This window comes from Zophobas morio, unplaced genomic scaffold (genome assembly GCF_036711695.1).
Source record: "Zophobas morio isolate AGI-343-1 ecotype UQ-CSIRO unplaced genomic scaffold, CSIRO_AGI_Zmor_V1 ptg000304l, whole genome shotgun sequence".
Lineage (NCBI taxonomy): Eukaryota > Metazoa > Arthropoda > Insecta > Coleoptera > Tenebrionidae > Zophobas > Zophobas morio.
Genome location: NW_026972408.1, coordinates 389,441 through 404,404, shown reverse-complemented (window position 1 = coordinate 404,404; position 14,964 = coordinate 389,441). Strand labels below are relative to the sequence as shown.

At 26.3% G+C, this 14,964-nt stretch overlaps 2 protein-coding genes across 2 annotated transcripts; one reads left to right on the top strand and one right to left on the bottom strand.

Moving 5' to 3' along the window:
* The first annotated feature begins 2,485 nt into the window (after positions 1-2,485).
* Positions 2,486-7,730, top strand: LOC135119746 (serine/threonine-protein phosphatase 4 catalytic subunit-like). Its single transcript, XM_064044128.1, has 10 exons — positions 2,486-2,557; positions 2,758-2,803; positions 2,858-2,981; positions 3,101-3,191; positions 3,250-3,311; positions 3,425-3,487; positions 4,380-4,541; positions 5,916-6,059; positions 6,654-6,775; positions 7,601-7,730. The coding sequence occupies exons 2-10, from the start codon at positions 2,787-2,789 to the stop codon at positions 7,728-7,730; spliced, it is 915 nt and encodes a 304-aa protein (XP_063900198.1). The 5' UTR covers positions 2,486-2,557; positions 2,758-2,786.
* Positions 7,731-8,647: 917 nt separating this feature from the next.
* LOC135119768 (dnaJ homolog subfamily C member 25 homolog) lies at positions 8,648-14,212 on the bottom strand. Its single transcript, XM_064044147.1, has 9 exons — positions 14,164-14,212; positions 13,920-14,074; positions 12,973-13,097; positions 11,534-11,645; positions 10,175-10,269; positions 9,105-9,188; positions 8,995-9,056; positions 8,859-8,926; positions 8,648-8,804 (listed from the first exon to the last, which is right to left on the bottom strand). The coding sequence occupies exons 3-9, from the start codon at positions 13,052-13,054 to the stop codon at positions 8,648-8,650; spliced, it is 660 nt and encodes a 219-aa protein (XP_063900217.1). The 5' UTR covers positions 13,055-13,097; positions 13,920-14,074; positions 14,164-14,212.
* Positions 14,213-14,964: the final 752 nt, after the last annotated feature.

The window sequence follows — 14,964 nt, the reverse complement described above, 5'->3', positions numbered from 1 at the left end:
TCATGGCGCGTATAAACTGCTAATGGGATAATAAATTAAATGAAGTACCGGAAGCTGGGGACATCGGCAGCGCCTCTTCTTGGAAATTGTCAAGCGAGTTAGAAATCGCGCATGTGACTCGGCCACCACTTCTCCAAGCAGGTACCGTAGCCAAAAGAATGGACAAAGCGAAACTTTTAGCCGATAATCAAGCTGCCCAGTGTTTGCCTTCCGCCCACTTAATCATCGAAAACGCTCTCCTTGGGACTGATCTTTTCTCGTTTGGTACAACTGATTTTCTAGGAGCTGTCTACTACCGATGAGATCCAATTAATTGTTAAATTACTACCGTGGTTAACCTAATGTTAAACCAGCTGTCAGAGGCTGTTATGAATCATCTACCAGTCTCGTCAACTCGGGGCGACCTTCAGCTATTTCCCGGGTGAGGGAAAATGGCAGTATGACGTTATTAGAGACATCGCAACTGGCTTCGGAACCTCGCAACCATCGTCCCATTGGTCTTTTGTGGGGAGTAGATAAGATAGCTGAAGCAGTGATACTTAATCGTTAGAAGGTGGTTTTGGGGGCTCGTCGAATTTTACTTGAGTTTCAGTTTAGATTTCGCAAAGGACACTTAACGTTAAAACAAATTCTTCGCCTAACCGAGTGGACGACAAGAACCTTTAATCTATTAAAAACGCCCCATCGCTGTCTTTCTCGATGTTTAGAAGACTTTTGACCGAGTATGGCATGGTGACTTGTTACGCTAGCTACATGTTCTGGCCATACCGCGCGGCCTCCTAGAAGTTCTCAAGTTGTATTTAAACGACTGCGTCTTCAACGTGCGGGTAGGCGCTGCTCTGTCGGTGGCTCGCTATATTACCGCGGGACTTTCGTATGGCTATCTTCCATCACCACTGCTATTCGCGCCCTATACGTGCGACGCGGGACACGATGATACTATGATTTATGCTCCGTCAAAGTCACACATTTTCTACCTCAGCACTTGCAATTTTATCTCGACACGGTTGCTAGCTCGTGTCGGCAAGGGGACCTCTCCATAAACGCAGCAACAAGCAGGGCGCTTCTTATAACGAAAAACGCCATGCGCTGCCGGCTTCGTTTACTTTTAACGACATGGAATTTCGTGTTTTTCAGTTAAAATAATTGGGGGTAGGGTCATTATAAATTTTAAACTGTCGAGTCGTCCACACTTAAATTACTTGCCGGCTAAGGTCAAGGCAGCAAAAGTAAACTTTCGTTACGCAAAGGTTTTATGTGTTGTGCATTCGGCTGATTATGACAAATGCATCTCCTGTCTGGACTTATAACTTATCGGCATTAACTTCCTCGCATTAAGCGCGACAAAACAAGCTGCTGCCCCTGTTAACAAAGTGCCAGCGGTTTTAGCGCAATGATACACTTCACCACGAACTGCAGACTGAACTGCGGCCACAATCTTTGAAAATGAAGCAGTCACACTCTACGAACGGATAGCTGTCACGCTAATAGCCTTTTTGCGAAAGGGCTCACTTACAAGTTGTGGGACGGCGCACAATACCGTTGTCCGCGTGACTTACTCTCATCATTTGGTTGAAAGCTAAGTTGGGGATCTAAACTGAACGTGAAAAACATACGTTCATATATTAATTTTACTTGCATTCGAGGATGACACAAAACCTGTTTGAGATCTCATATTTTCGAAGTTGTTAACTCGATCGAACACCAGGAAACGCCATTTATAAATAAAATAAATAATATGGGTGAGGAGCTTATAGTCGGGGAGCCCTGCTGGCAGTGGTCCTGGCCGATATGTTCAGGGGACCTAGGTCCTCGTGCTTAAGACTGTCTCTCCCGATAGGGGTTTTAGAATTGTTCCACTAAATTAGGCCAAAATAGTCGGGATCGGGGCCCCAATATATACCGCTTTTCCAGTTCTTTCGAAACAGTCATTAAAGTTCTATAAAGGGCGTACACTGGTGGGCATTTGTGATCCAAACCTTTCAGAAAAGGAAAAGACAGTGCGGTTAAGGTTTCTTACGAAGACCGGCCATAGTATGCCGGTGCCCCCACAAATAAGTTGTAAGCTTTTGTTCTTTATTTCTCTTAGTAGACGCTGTTAGTCAGTTTATAGAGTCTGCGTACCGTCAGCCGGTTAGGTCTAACTATTATACTTTCAACAACAAGTAAATTGTTAGCTTAAAGAAGTATGCAATTACTCTCGCTCCTCACTAAATTTTTAATAATATCGGTCTCATTAATTTTTAGGGTGACTGCGTTGTCATTAAACTAATAGAGCCATTTTAATGAGTTCTTTTGTGACGAATTGATGCAATAATAATAATAATGGAGAAATAAAAAAAATTATACAGATAGTGACAACTGCAAAATTTAAAAAAATTTGAGATTTATATGCAAGCACCGCTCCTAAAAAGCAATGCAGGCAATAATACGAATTCACAACGCATTCAACAACTGCTCTCCGGGACCACATTTACTTTGCACCGCCGGTTGGATAACTTTTCGGGTTCTCCATTTGACCCCTCAAGTATTTTATGTTGCGGAAGAAAAGTTTGTGGTTGAAATAAAACTATTTATTAAAAGAAATAAGTGATTGTGATATTCCCTTATCTATATTAACAAGAGTTTTACAGTACATATACATTATATATTTATATCATTCTATTGTTTTTATTTTTTATTGCAAGAACCCTAATTTTAACGAGTTTTTTTAATATGAATTGTATATTTTTATTAACTCTTTTCTTTAACAAAAAGAATTTTGTTCGTCATGATTAGTATGGAACATGTCAGATCTTGATAGGTAAGATAACATAAATTGCTTGGTAATATCTTTTTTATGTTTTGCGAATCCAAGGCAAATTGAAAAGTTACGTCGCTGTGAACTTATTACAGAGTCAGAAGTTAAAGAATTATGCAATAAAGCTCGAGAAATTTTAGTTGAAGAAAGTAACGTCCAGAGAATAGATTCTCCTGTTACAGTTAATTTTTTTTTTGTATATAAGTTAATTTTTTTTAATACTTTGTTTGTTAGTTTATTTAATTTTTTCTTCACTTATATTTATCTAATTTGCAACTGACCTTTTGGGTAATTATATAGATTTGTGGGGATATCCACGGACAATTTTACGATTTAAAAGAATTATTTAAAATTGGAGGAGAAGTTCCCGAGACTAACTATTTATTTTTAGGTCGTCTTAAGAATTTTTTTTTTACAGGCGTTTATATTAAGTTATTTTTATCAAGCAGGCGATTTTGTTGATCGAGGCTTTTACTCTACAGAAACATTTTTGTTACTCCTCGCTCTAAAAGTTCTCTTTGTATACTTTATTGTAATAAACTTAAAGAAAATGTAGCGCTTTATAATTAACTTATTTTAAAAATTTATAATATTTATTATCTTTGTAAATTTATTATAATGAAGGTGAGATATCCTGATAGAATAACACTTATTCGTGGAAATCACGAATCGAGAGGAATAACACAAGTAATTAAGAAGACCTTTTTATTATTATATTTAATATATAAAATAAATAGTTTTAGGTTTTATAAATTTTTTAAAATTATATAAATATTAATTGTTTTATTAAGCACGAGTTTCATTAAAAGTTTGAAAAATATAAATAGTTTTTAAATTGTTATTCACGCGTTATTTATATATTTTTTTCATGAAAATTAAATTTTTTTACTTGCATTTTTTGTGAACTTTTTTTATTCTTTATATTATTAAATTTTAAAATTGTTATAGTTATTAATACTTACAAGAATTCTTCCCTTTTTTTTAAATTACTATTAATATAATATTCATATAAATACATTTATTGAGTTTTTATAATTTTATTATTACTATTAGTAGTAATAATAAAAGTTTCATATATTTAAGTAATAATAACATTGACAAAAGCTTTAATAATATTAAGAGTTTTGAATAAACGACTGAAAAATAATAATAATTAAAATTTAAGTAATTAACTTAAATGTACTAAGCGTATAATAAAAGATTTAAATAATTAATTAAAAACCTTTTGAAATTTCAAATCATTTATTATTTATAATTTATTTAAAGTATTTTGTGTAATTTTCTCTATTAATTTATTTTAATAAGAATTTTATATAATTTTCAAATTTTTTGTTGACTGCAGTTTGTTTATTTAATAAATATTTTTTTGGTAGTGCTCTAATTTAATTTTAATTGACTTTAATAAAGTGATTAAATATACAGATCAATAACATTAAAATTTTGTGAGTTTGTTATTTAATATGTTTAATCTAATCTTTATGAAAAAGAATTTTAAATTTTTTATTAATTACTTTGCATTTTATCTAATTTATCCAATCTTTTCCTTGGGCTTGCCAATTTTTTAACTAAATTTTTATAGATTTATGGCTTTTATGAAGAATCTCTTAGAAAGTACGGCTCATTGAACGTTTGGCGGTACTGCACTGAGATTTTCGATTATCTTTCGCTTTCTGCCTTGATCGACGACAAAATTTTTTGTGTGCACGGGGGCTTGTCTCCTTCTATTTCTACAATCGATCAGGTTTTTATAATATTAGAATTAATTTTTATAATTCTCTTGCATTTTATAATTTTTAAAGAAAAGTTATAGAAATATTTATATTTATTATTAACTATGATTTATTTCTCCTGATCAATTTTTTTATATGGATTTTAAACTTTTATTAAAAGTTAAGGATTTTATTAAATCATTATTCTTTTATATTTTTTTTATTAGTCATATTGCTTTTAATCTATTAACTATTTAATTTTTAATGACTATTCATAAGATCTTACTTATATTATATAAAACTAAAATTATTATTATGAACTTTCTTTTTTCTTTCACTTTCACAGAATTTTTATACATGTCATAGAAATCTTCAACGCCTTTTCATATGTTTTTAATATTATTTATGCTTATTTAAAATAGTTTATATGACATTTATGAAAGCTCAATATATATATTTTTTATTTACTATTATAAATTTTTAAATAATTACAATGAATTGTGTACTTTTTTAATCTGTTTTTATATTTTGATTATTCAGTATTTATAAAAAAGTGATAGAAATCTGACTATTTTATTAAACTTACTTAAATATATGGTTTGCTTATTTGTTACAATTTTTAAATTAAGTCTTTGTCTTTTATGAAGCTCTTTTTTTTTTTTAAGTTAAATTCTTTCAGTGGACATTTTTTTATTATTTTTTGTTAAATTCAATATTAAGTATTCAGTTTTGCTTAATAAAACTGAATATTTTTAAATTTTTTTCATAATTTAAATTTGGTTTTTTTTAAATTGAAATTTCCGTTTGCTTCTAAAGTTTATACTTTTAGTTATTTTTTTAAAATTTATAAATTTTATAATATACTTTATTTTAAGGTTTAACTTTATAATTCTTTTTTAATTTTGTTTAATCTTTTATATTTGTGATATTTTAAATTTAATAATTACTATGTTATATCTTTTTTTCTCTCCACAATAAGCGTTTACTCTCCTGCGAAAATTAAAATTTATATGTTTTTTTATATTTTATTGTGCTTTGAGTTATCTATAGTAAAAAAAAATTAAAAAAAATATTTGCGATTTCTCATTTTTTTTTGTAATCTTTTTAGCAATTATAAGTGTTAATTTTTATTTTAATCTTTTATTGCACTTTTAAATTTAGTTAATTTATCTATTCTTTAGAGACTTTTAATTACTACTATTGATAATATATCTTTATTTTTTTTGATTAAAATGTTTATCAACTTTTCATTAAGTTTCTATATAAATTATTTTTTCTAAGTAAATTTTCTATAAAATTATATTTTGCTACTCATTGTTTTAATATTTTATACGACATAACTTTAAATTTTAAAAATATTTTTTCTTTTATATTAAAACGGATCTTTTATTTTTTGGATTCCGCAGATTCGCACAATCGACAGGAAGCAGGAAGTGCCTCACGAGGGGGCCATGTGCGACCTTCTGTGGTCTGATCCGGAGCACATCGAGGGTTGGGGGCTCAGTCCTCGCGGCGCTGGTTATCTCTTCGGAAGCGACGTCGTGAGAAACGTAGAAAAACTGCTTGATTTTAACTTAATAGAATTTTTTTAAAATTTTGTGAATTAATTTTTCATTTAAATTTTTTGTAGTTCTGCCATCCTTTTCGTTCATAAATTGGTTAATTAGTAGGCTTATTTTATTTGTAATCTTTTTATAAGTTTATAGTTTCCTAATATATAATATATTTATTCTGTTATAATAAATATTTGATTTTTGAAAAAGAATCTTCCTTGTGAATTTTAAATTCTCATAAATATATTGATATATTCTTTATTTGTAGTTTTTATTTTATATTTTTTAGTAGTCTTTTACTGTTGGTATGTTTTTTGGTTAAACATTTTAATTATTTAAGCTCTGAAAGATTTTTTTAAATTTTTATAAAGTACAAGACACAGATTATTATTTAGTAAAGAAAGTTTAGTAATTTATATAAATTTTTTTCAGTTATCAAAAGTTCTCTTTAGAGTTTGTTTTACTTCTGACCACCGTCCACCTTTTTTTTTAATACTATTTTTTTTAATTTGCTTTCATTTTAATATTTATAATTTTTATATATTTTAGTTATACTTCTATTACTTTAGTATTATTATTCACCTAATCTAGTTTAACTCAATGAATGGAATCACTTTAATTTGTCGGGCGCACCAGTTAGTAATGGAAGGCTATAAAATGATGTTTGACGATTCCATTTGCACCGTTTGGTCTGCGCCTAATTACTGTTATAGGTGTCGCTTTTCATAGATTTATAAAAAGTAGAGTAGTATTTTTATACATGTATAATAAATTTTATATATAAAAGCTCACACTTGGTGTTATGATATTATTAGTAATAAATATAAAATCGTTTAATGTTTTACTCGAATTCAGATTAATTATAATTTTCTTTTAATTATGCTTTTTTTTGTTAAAATCTTGCATCTAAAAATAACTTCTAAAATTTTTATTTGAAAAAAGACTTTTTTGCTATTTTTAATATTGTAATCTTTTCATCCCGAGAGCCCGGCGGGATCCTGTATATTCATAATTATTTTATTGCCCGTCTAATTTGCCCCAACATATTAAACCATTTGGCGCCACAAGCTTTTTTACTATATATACGTCTACTTGTTCGTGTGGTTGGTTTTAGTGCGAACTGCTGGCTGAAGTAGACTGCCTGTGGCAAAGAAATTGGTGTTTTCTGAGCCTGCAGGGGGCCGATGGGAAAGAAATCTTTGGCTTCCTCTAAATTTTAAACTTATTCTATTAAAAAGTTTTAAACAAATTATTATAACAAACTTAATTTCCGTTTACTAATTAGCAAATTATCGTTAAATATATAAATTGATTGCCTAATATTTGATCGTCATCCCTTTTTTATAAGCATAATTTCTGTAGGTACCCTTGCAGTGTTCTGTAAAGCATTGATTTTTATTTTTTTCAGTCAGTTGGAGTAAACTAAGTTTATTAGGCGTTTAACAGCGTTCAAATATTTCCACTGATAATTTATTTTAATATTCTTAGTAACTTTTTTGTTATATATATATGCAAATGACTTATTTTTATAATATAAGATGCGGAAACGTTGCAGCCATTCTTGAACTTGATGAAAGTCTAAACACTAATTTTAAAATTTTTGAAGCTGCTCCTCAAGAAGAACGAGGTATTCCTGCTAAACGCCCTCAAATTGATTATTTTTTGTAAAAAGGATTTGAAATTTTTAAAGCGCGTGCTGTTCTTATAACTTTTTCTATAGTTATTGTAAAAAAATATATATGTTTACTACCACTCACCGCTTCTCTTTTTAATATAAATGCACTAGTAAAGATATACAAATTTTAAGTTTTTTTTGTTTACTATAGTAAGCCGCATAGTTCACAACACATTTTAGTGTTAAGCGATTTTTTTTTATTACTTTACTACTAAATAAACATGTCTATATTACTAACTAATTTCACCTTTACTCCGCTCTCGATTCAGCTGTTTCATGTGTACTGTTATATCTGATTTTAGGTTTTGTAAAATTTTACACCTAATTCTGAAACTCTAAATCTATCATATTCCTCATTTTTCCCTATTGATTTCGCATTAAAATTACGTTTGCACTCTAAAGATTTGACTATTGTTAAGTTTTACTTTCTTTATTTTTAAGTATATGAGAATAAAAGAACTTTGGGCAAGCGCACAACCCCAAGTATACTTAAGACCCCTCGTGATGTTAATTTTCATTATGCATAATAGCAACTTGGTTTAAAAATTATTCTAAAAATTGTTTTTATGGAAGTAAGAGAAACCTTTCTATAAGGGATAGCGGTGTGCGTACGGGCCAACTAGAAAGGAGCATAATATTATAATTATCTCAGTTTTATACTGATTTCAATGAAAACTTTAAGATTAATAACTAAACAGACTACTTTTGAAAAAGAGAATTTACGATTGCATAGCGTAACAGTATAAATTATATATACCGTGTACAAGTGTCACAATGCGCAATGTAAATAATATATTAGATAATCATATATTTTTTGTAGTGGCAAATGAAGTAAGTAAAACTTGGAAAAAAAACCTTTGTTTATATAGAAGTGCTTGAGTATGTTATTCTACAACTACAGCGTTAACTATTAATGTCTAGCTCGAATTTTTTCAATTTTTTCCAGTTGTTTTTTTCTTTTAAAAGCTGCGCTCCCGAGTACCTCTCGCTCGGCTAGCTCTTTTTCTTTTTGGCAGTAAACTTTATAATTCCCTGGAAACCATAATCTCATGTTGATATACGATTGCCTAGAGGTGCAGGGCTGAGTAATGCATTTTTAAAATATATTAATAACTAATAACTTTTCTTGTTTAGGGAGACTATTCCACTTTTCATCGGACATCTTTAATATTTTCTTCGTCTGTCGTTCCTTTTATATATTTACAAGAACAACAAAATATTTATAACATAAAAGGATTTTAATATAACTTTTTTAACTTTTTCAGCTTTGTCATAATCTAACTTCAATATGTAGTATTTATATATCCAGTTTGTTTTTTCTATTATATACAATAAAAATACTACATACTTAATATACGTATCACTACCCCATAAGAAAGTCGGCAAGACTAGCGGTATTTTTATCAGGGACATCCACAAACAGTCTTTCCAGTTAATTTTCTTCCATCCAGCTGAAATAAATATAATTTGATGTTAAATATAATATGTCCAAGCCGAATATAGATTTTCTAAGGGTTATACGTTAATTTGGTTTAGCGTATTACCTTCATATACAACTAAAAAGTGGTTCCAAAGTAATAATTAATTGCAGACCACTAATTTATTAAACAAAATAGCTGGTAAAAAATTTAACTAGCTATTTTTCTGCGAGTGCTTTTTTCTACTCCAACCGTTCTTTCTTACTCGTAAGTATATCTCTTTTTTTTTTTTAATAATTTTTCTATAGTTTATTATATTTTTAGTTCATTATATTTACTATGAATTTTCACACGTTTCAATCATTATCCTCTATATTACCATTAATAATGGGAATTTACTAACAATATAACTTATTTACATAGTTTTTAACTCTTATTGTTAAATAAAACTATAATGATAGTTATCCTTATAATTATCTCAAATAGTTCATTAATGTTAGTTATAACTAGCAAAAATGCTTATTGCTAACAAAAATTTTATTATCGTTTTACAAGTAATGCTTTATTCTTAAAAATTTTTATACTTCTCTTTAAGTTACGACATATACAATAAGCATATGCTTTCTTGTTACGTTTTTTCCCCTCATTATCAATATTAATAAAAAGTATATTTTAATTTTAAATCACTATAATAATAATAATAAAGTATAATGTAATTTTCTGATATCTTCTATTTGAATAAATGATAAAAAGCTTTTTTTTATAATATATAACTTTTAAACTCCGTTAATATAATTATATAAAACACTAAAATTTTATTAATATTACCAGAAAGGATTATATTCAGGTACAATATTGCAAGAATTGTCTAATAATTTCTTTAAACAATCTTTCATTTTTTAATAAACTTATAATAAAATAATTGCAAATGACTAAAAAAACAATATTAAGCTAATTAAATTTACAAGCTTCATTATAATGAAAAAATATATAATAATATCCTTAAGGGCCAACGGTACCTTCCACACAAATTTCAGTTCCAAAGAGGTCTATTAAAACTTGCTTTAGTTTATTTTTTTCAATAAGCTTTCCTTTTGTTTCCTGCACGCGACTTCTAAAGGCGGTCATACAAAATAATAATAAAAGAAATTATTGATTTATTAATCCTAAAATATAGTTTTAAAAAAAGGCACAAGTTATCCCAAATATACTTAACTTTTTTTTAAAGTTAATTTATAGTAAATCAAAGATCAAAGTCAGTAATGCCCATTTAATTTTTAAAGTTAAAATAAATAATAAGACAATAAAAAAATTTTTTTACAGTAATTTACTAATTGATTAAACAAAAACCCAAACGCTCTTAATCTTTTATAGAAAATTAACACAAATTAAAACTTGAGTAAAGCGGTTACTATATTATAATATTTTGTTAAATTAAAAAGATATATAATGTATCTCAAGTGGAAAATATTTGTTAAGCCAGTAATGTAATTTCAAACTTAATCTAGTTAAAAATGAAAATAATCAAAGCTGCATTTTTATAAGAATTACTTCTTCATAAGTAAAATAATAACCCACAGCTAGTCAATTTCACTAAAATTATAAAAATGTAACTATTCTAGTTTACTGGCATGAATGAAAACTTTATAATCACTCTACTTTTTATATAAATATTTAAAAACTATTAAGGCAAATTTGAGAGAATATAAAAACAAAGAAAGTAAACTAATTAAATATAATTTAGCGTATGCCATAAATTATAATGTCGTTAAAATAATATAAAAAATAATTAATTTTATTTTGAAGATAAATTTAATATCATTTTTCCCGCGAGATAAAAAAATCAAGCATTTGAAGTAATAAACTTATAAATTTTAAAAAAATTAGTAAGAATAAATATTCTTGAAGTTGGAAAAAATTGAGCAATAAAGTATAAAAGTAGATTTTATAAGGTAAAACCAATTTTTAGAGTATATATATTAAGTAAATTTAATATCCGACAAAGGTACAAAAAATTAACAATAGAAAGTTATTAAAAATATATTTAAAATTTAACCTTCAAAAGAAAAATATTTATTTATAATGCACAAAAAAAGAGAGTTATACAATAGTACGCTAAATTTTATAAAAAAAAGTTAGGATTTGGAATTTATAAAGAATGAAATAAGAGTTACTGATATTTAAGCATCCGTTAATGAAAATTATATTATTTTCTCGCATCTTATAAAAAGTACTTGTAGCATTTAGAAAAGTAAAATTGTTCTAAGTTTAAATAATTCAACAAAAACACTTTTAACTATTAAACTATATAAGCACTACAATTTTTATGATAAACCTTAACGAGAACTTGGTAGAATATATATTAAAAAAATAAATACCCGTAACCGAGCTCAGTAGCCTTCTGAACATATCGATTACGAATGCGTTCATTTTCTAGAAATTGCTTTAAATTTAGTTCAACACTATTATTCACGAGATAATATTGAGCAGCTGTTAAAGTTAAAGTAAATTTAATTCTTTATAACAATAATTTAATTATAAAATAACTACACTATAATAAATTTATGAAACTATAGAAATGAATTTAAAAGTTCTTAAAGCAAATACCAGTTTAGAATTAGAAAACTAAATTAAGTTCGTTTCACTAAATTTATACAAAAATAAAATAAGTTATAAAATTTTAAAAAACAAAAAGAAATTTTAAAATGTCAATGATTCCCACTTTAAATAATAATTTTAATTTGAAATCACAATAAAAATATAATTCTCAATAACTTAAAAATATATGTTTTTAAATTTTTTTTTAACGAAACTCTATTAAAAAAAGATTGTAAAAACAAAAGTAGTGTTACTAACTTTCGTTGACGTAAAAGTACTGTACCTTAAAAAAAAAATTGAATTAATTTTCACATTAAGTTTAAATTAACTTACTAATAAAAATTATTTAAAATAAAAAAAAATTTATAAAACTACGAAACTTTCTTTAAAAATGAAATTTATATAAAACTAATATAAAAAATTAAGATTCAAAATATGTATAATTAAAAAAATCTTTTTATTTAATCTAATGTGAAAATAACTTGAAGTAAAAAAAAATTACATCAATAATTAAAATTCACAAATTTAAAGTAACATTTTAAATATATGAAGCTTTCAGTTATGTATAAAGCTAATCAAAAAATTAAAGTAGAATTTTAAGTTACATATCCTTAAGCTATTGAAAAAATTACTTCAACTTAGTTAAAATTAAAATAACTAAAATTTAATTAAAAAGAAGACTTTATTGTTTTAAGAATACCTCAGTATTTAAATAACTTTTTAACTAAATAACAATAATAGATAAAACTTATTTTTTTTGTACTTAAAATTTTTAAATTTAAGAATTTTTAAAGTAAAACAGGAAAGATTCCATAAAAAAGGTTGAGAAGTTAGTAAATACTATATAATAATACATACTTTAAAAAAAAATTATACAATTAGAATTGAGATTATTTTTTCAACATCAAAAAAATAAATTCACCGAAATCATTCAAAATAAAGAAAAATAAACAAAATTAGTTTTAAAATGATATATAATAAAAAAAGATTTACGGGCGAAAGTTTATTTTTATAAAAGAATAAAAATTATAAAAGTATATGTTAAATATGAGTAAAAAATAATAAATGGTAAAACATATAAACATACAAATTTTTTATAAAAAACAATTTTTATAGAATTCCCAAAAAAGTATAAACAAGTAAAAATACTGAACAGCCAATTTAACGTAATTTAAATAATTACGAAGTAAACCAAAATACAAACGAAAAATAGAAATACCCGAAAAAAGAAAAACGAGTAATATCACAATTACTATTGAGTTTGCATGAACTTTGTAGCGATAGCCGTACTTTAAGATCATTTCACGCCGAAGTTCTTCCGGATGGTCAAGCAAAAAATTATATCTTTAACAAGGAAAAAATTTAAAATAAAAAAATAAATAAACAAAAATAAAGTGGTTAAAATATGATAAACACTGATAGAAGAGATTTAAGAAACGTAAGAAAATTATGTAATTAGTAATTAATGTTCGGTTATAAGTAAATTAAAGTAAAGAAAATAAAGGAATAATCTTAAAATATAAAATTATAAAGGATTGTTTAATAAAAAGGAAATTTTATAAAGTATTTATTATTTTAAAAAAAAGTTAAAAATAATAAATGACTAAGTTTGTTACTAAAAATAAAAAAACACCATAAGTTACTTGAAGTTATAAACAGATTAAATATTAGAAATCAATAAACTGTGATAATGTAGTGTAATAAGTGTATACAAAAAGATTATATACTGATCAGAAAATTTCTATATAAAAATAGTTTAAAAGTAAACTGTACTGTAAGTACCTCTTTATAGCAATAATTATATAAAAGATGAATTTATTTATAAAAAAACTTATTTAGTTATAAGTTATAAAAAATCGTATCATATATACATAAAAATCAAAATAGTAACAAAATTTAATAAATAATTTATATTTTCAATTTTTGGCAGAAAAGTTTTGTTAAAAAATATTAATTTATACTATTTTTGAGGTACAAAAAAAGTAAAACTGAAAGTTTTTAAAATTTAAAAAGGTTTCTTATATTAATTATTTCGTTGTAAATAATGAATTTAAAAAGAATCGATAAAAAAATAAGCTTTGGCATTAAAAAAAAATCAATTAACTTATAGAATTACTTAAAATTAAACTTTAAAAGTTAATAGCTATCTTTCGCTAATTTTGACACCTTTTTCGCTTTTCATTATCTTTAAGTGTTTCATAAGCAGTAACCAAAAGGTTTCTATATTTCTTTAACTCGTTCGAGTTAACTTCCCCAACCTGATTATCTTTACGATCGGGATGGAATAATAGTTGTTTCTGCCGGAAAGCTCTAGAAATCTCCTAATAAAGTAAACAAATATTACTTTATTTAACTATTACCGTGCGTATGTGGTCATAGAAAGAGGCAAAGGTGAAAGCTAAATATATACTTTTATGGAAGAATTTCTATTAACGCCAAGAATTTCATAGCAAGTTTTTTTTCCACAATAAATTCCTAAAGAAAAAAAATAAGTAAATGTATATTATATATATTAAGTGTTTACCATCATATAATGATTTAACTTCTATAATCAAAGTAAAGAATACAAATAACAAGAAATGATGTCTTATTCTCCAGGAAAGCAAAGTTATCATACCCAAACTATAACTAATTTCACACAATAGCGTAAACGTCGCTTGAATTTTAGCAAACTTGGAGAGACTCTTGGTATAAGTCAAACCCTACTAACCCTAACCCTAACCTTTATTGAAACGAAGTATGGAAAAAATGAAATTTTTTTAAAAACTACTGAATATTATTAGTAAGTTCGTGTTATAATACTGACACCGCTAGTGTTAGCATGTAGAATAAGTATTTTTTTTACAGCTGAGTAGATAACTTTACAAATTAGGTAGTAAAAATAGTTCTTTTGAAGATAGGCCGTTTGGAGTCGAACTGTTCTATGCAATTAAGTAGGTAATTATTCAAGTCATGTATTAAGAAAAGGTCTCTTAATGAAGAGTCGTTTCTTGTTATTTTGTATTATATGTATAGTATTATTATTCTTTATAAGAGTATAAAGTACCTAAAATATTAGTATAATTCCTCCTTTCGTTACAACTATTACTACAAACTGCTTAACTTAAGAAGAAAACTAAATACTTGTTTATCTCAGGTTATCTATAAAAGATAATTTCTGAAACACCAGCCATCCCCTTTAAACTTTTTTTTTCATAGAAAAATAACTCTT

What these genes read in the sequence shown, in the direction of transcription:
- LOC135119746 (XM_064044128.1), top strand. An exon ending in GAATAGATTCTCCTGTTACA is followed by an intron (nt 2,982 to 3,100) that starts GTTAATTTTTTT and finishes GTAATTATATAG; the next exon opens with ATTTGTGGGGATATCCACGG. An exon ending in GACTAACTATTTATTTTTAG is followed by an intron (nt 3,192 to 3,249) that starts GTCGTCTTAAGA and finishes TTTATCAAGCAG; the next exon opens with GCGATTTTGTTGATCGAGGC.
- LOC135119768 (XM_064044147.1), bottom strand. Translation starts at nt 13,054, where the DNA reads ATGATCTTAAAGTACGGCTATCGCTACAAAGTTCATGCAAACTCAATA. An exon ending in ACTCGTTTTTCTTTTTTCGG is followed by an intron (nt 11,646 to 12,972) that starts GTATTTCTATTT and finishes TAACTTTAACAG; the next exon opens with CTGCTCAATATTATCTCGTG. An exon ending in AGTCTCCCTAAACAAGAAAA is followed by an intron (nt 8,805 to 8,858) that starts GTTATTAGTTAT and finishes CTGCACCTCTAG; the next exon opens with GCAATCGTATATCAACATGA.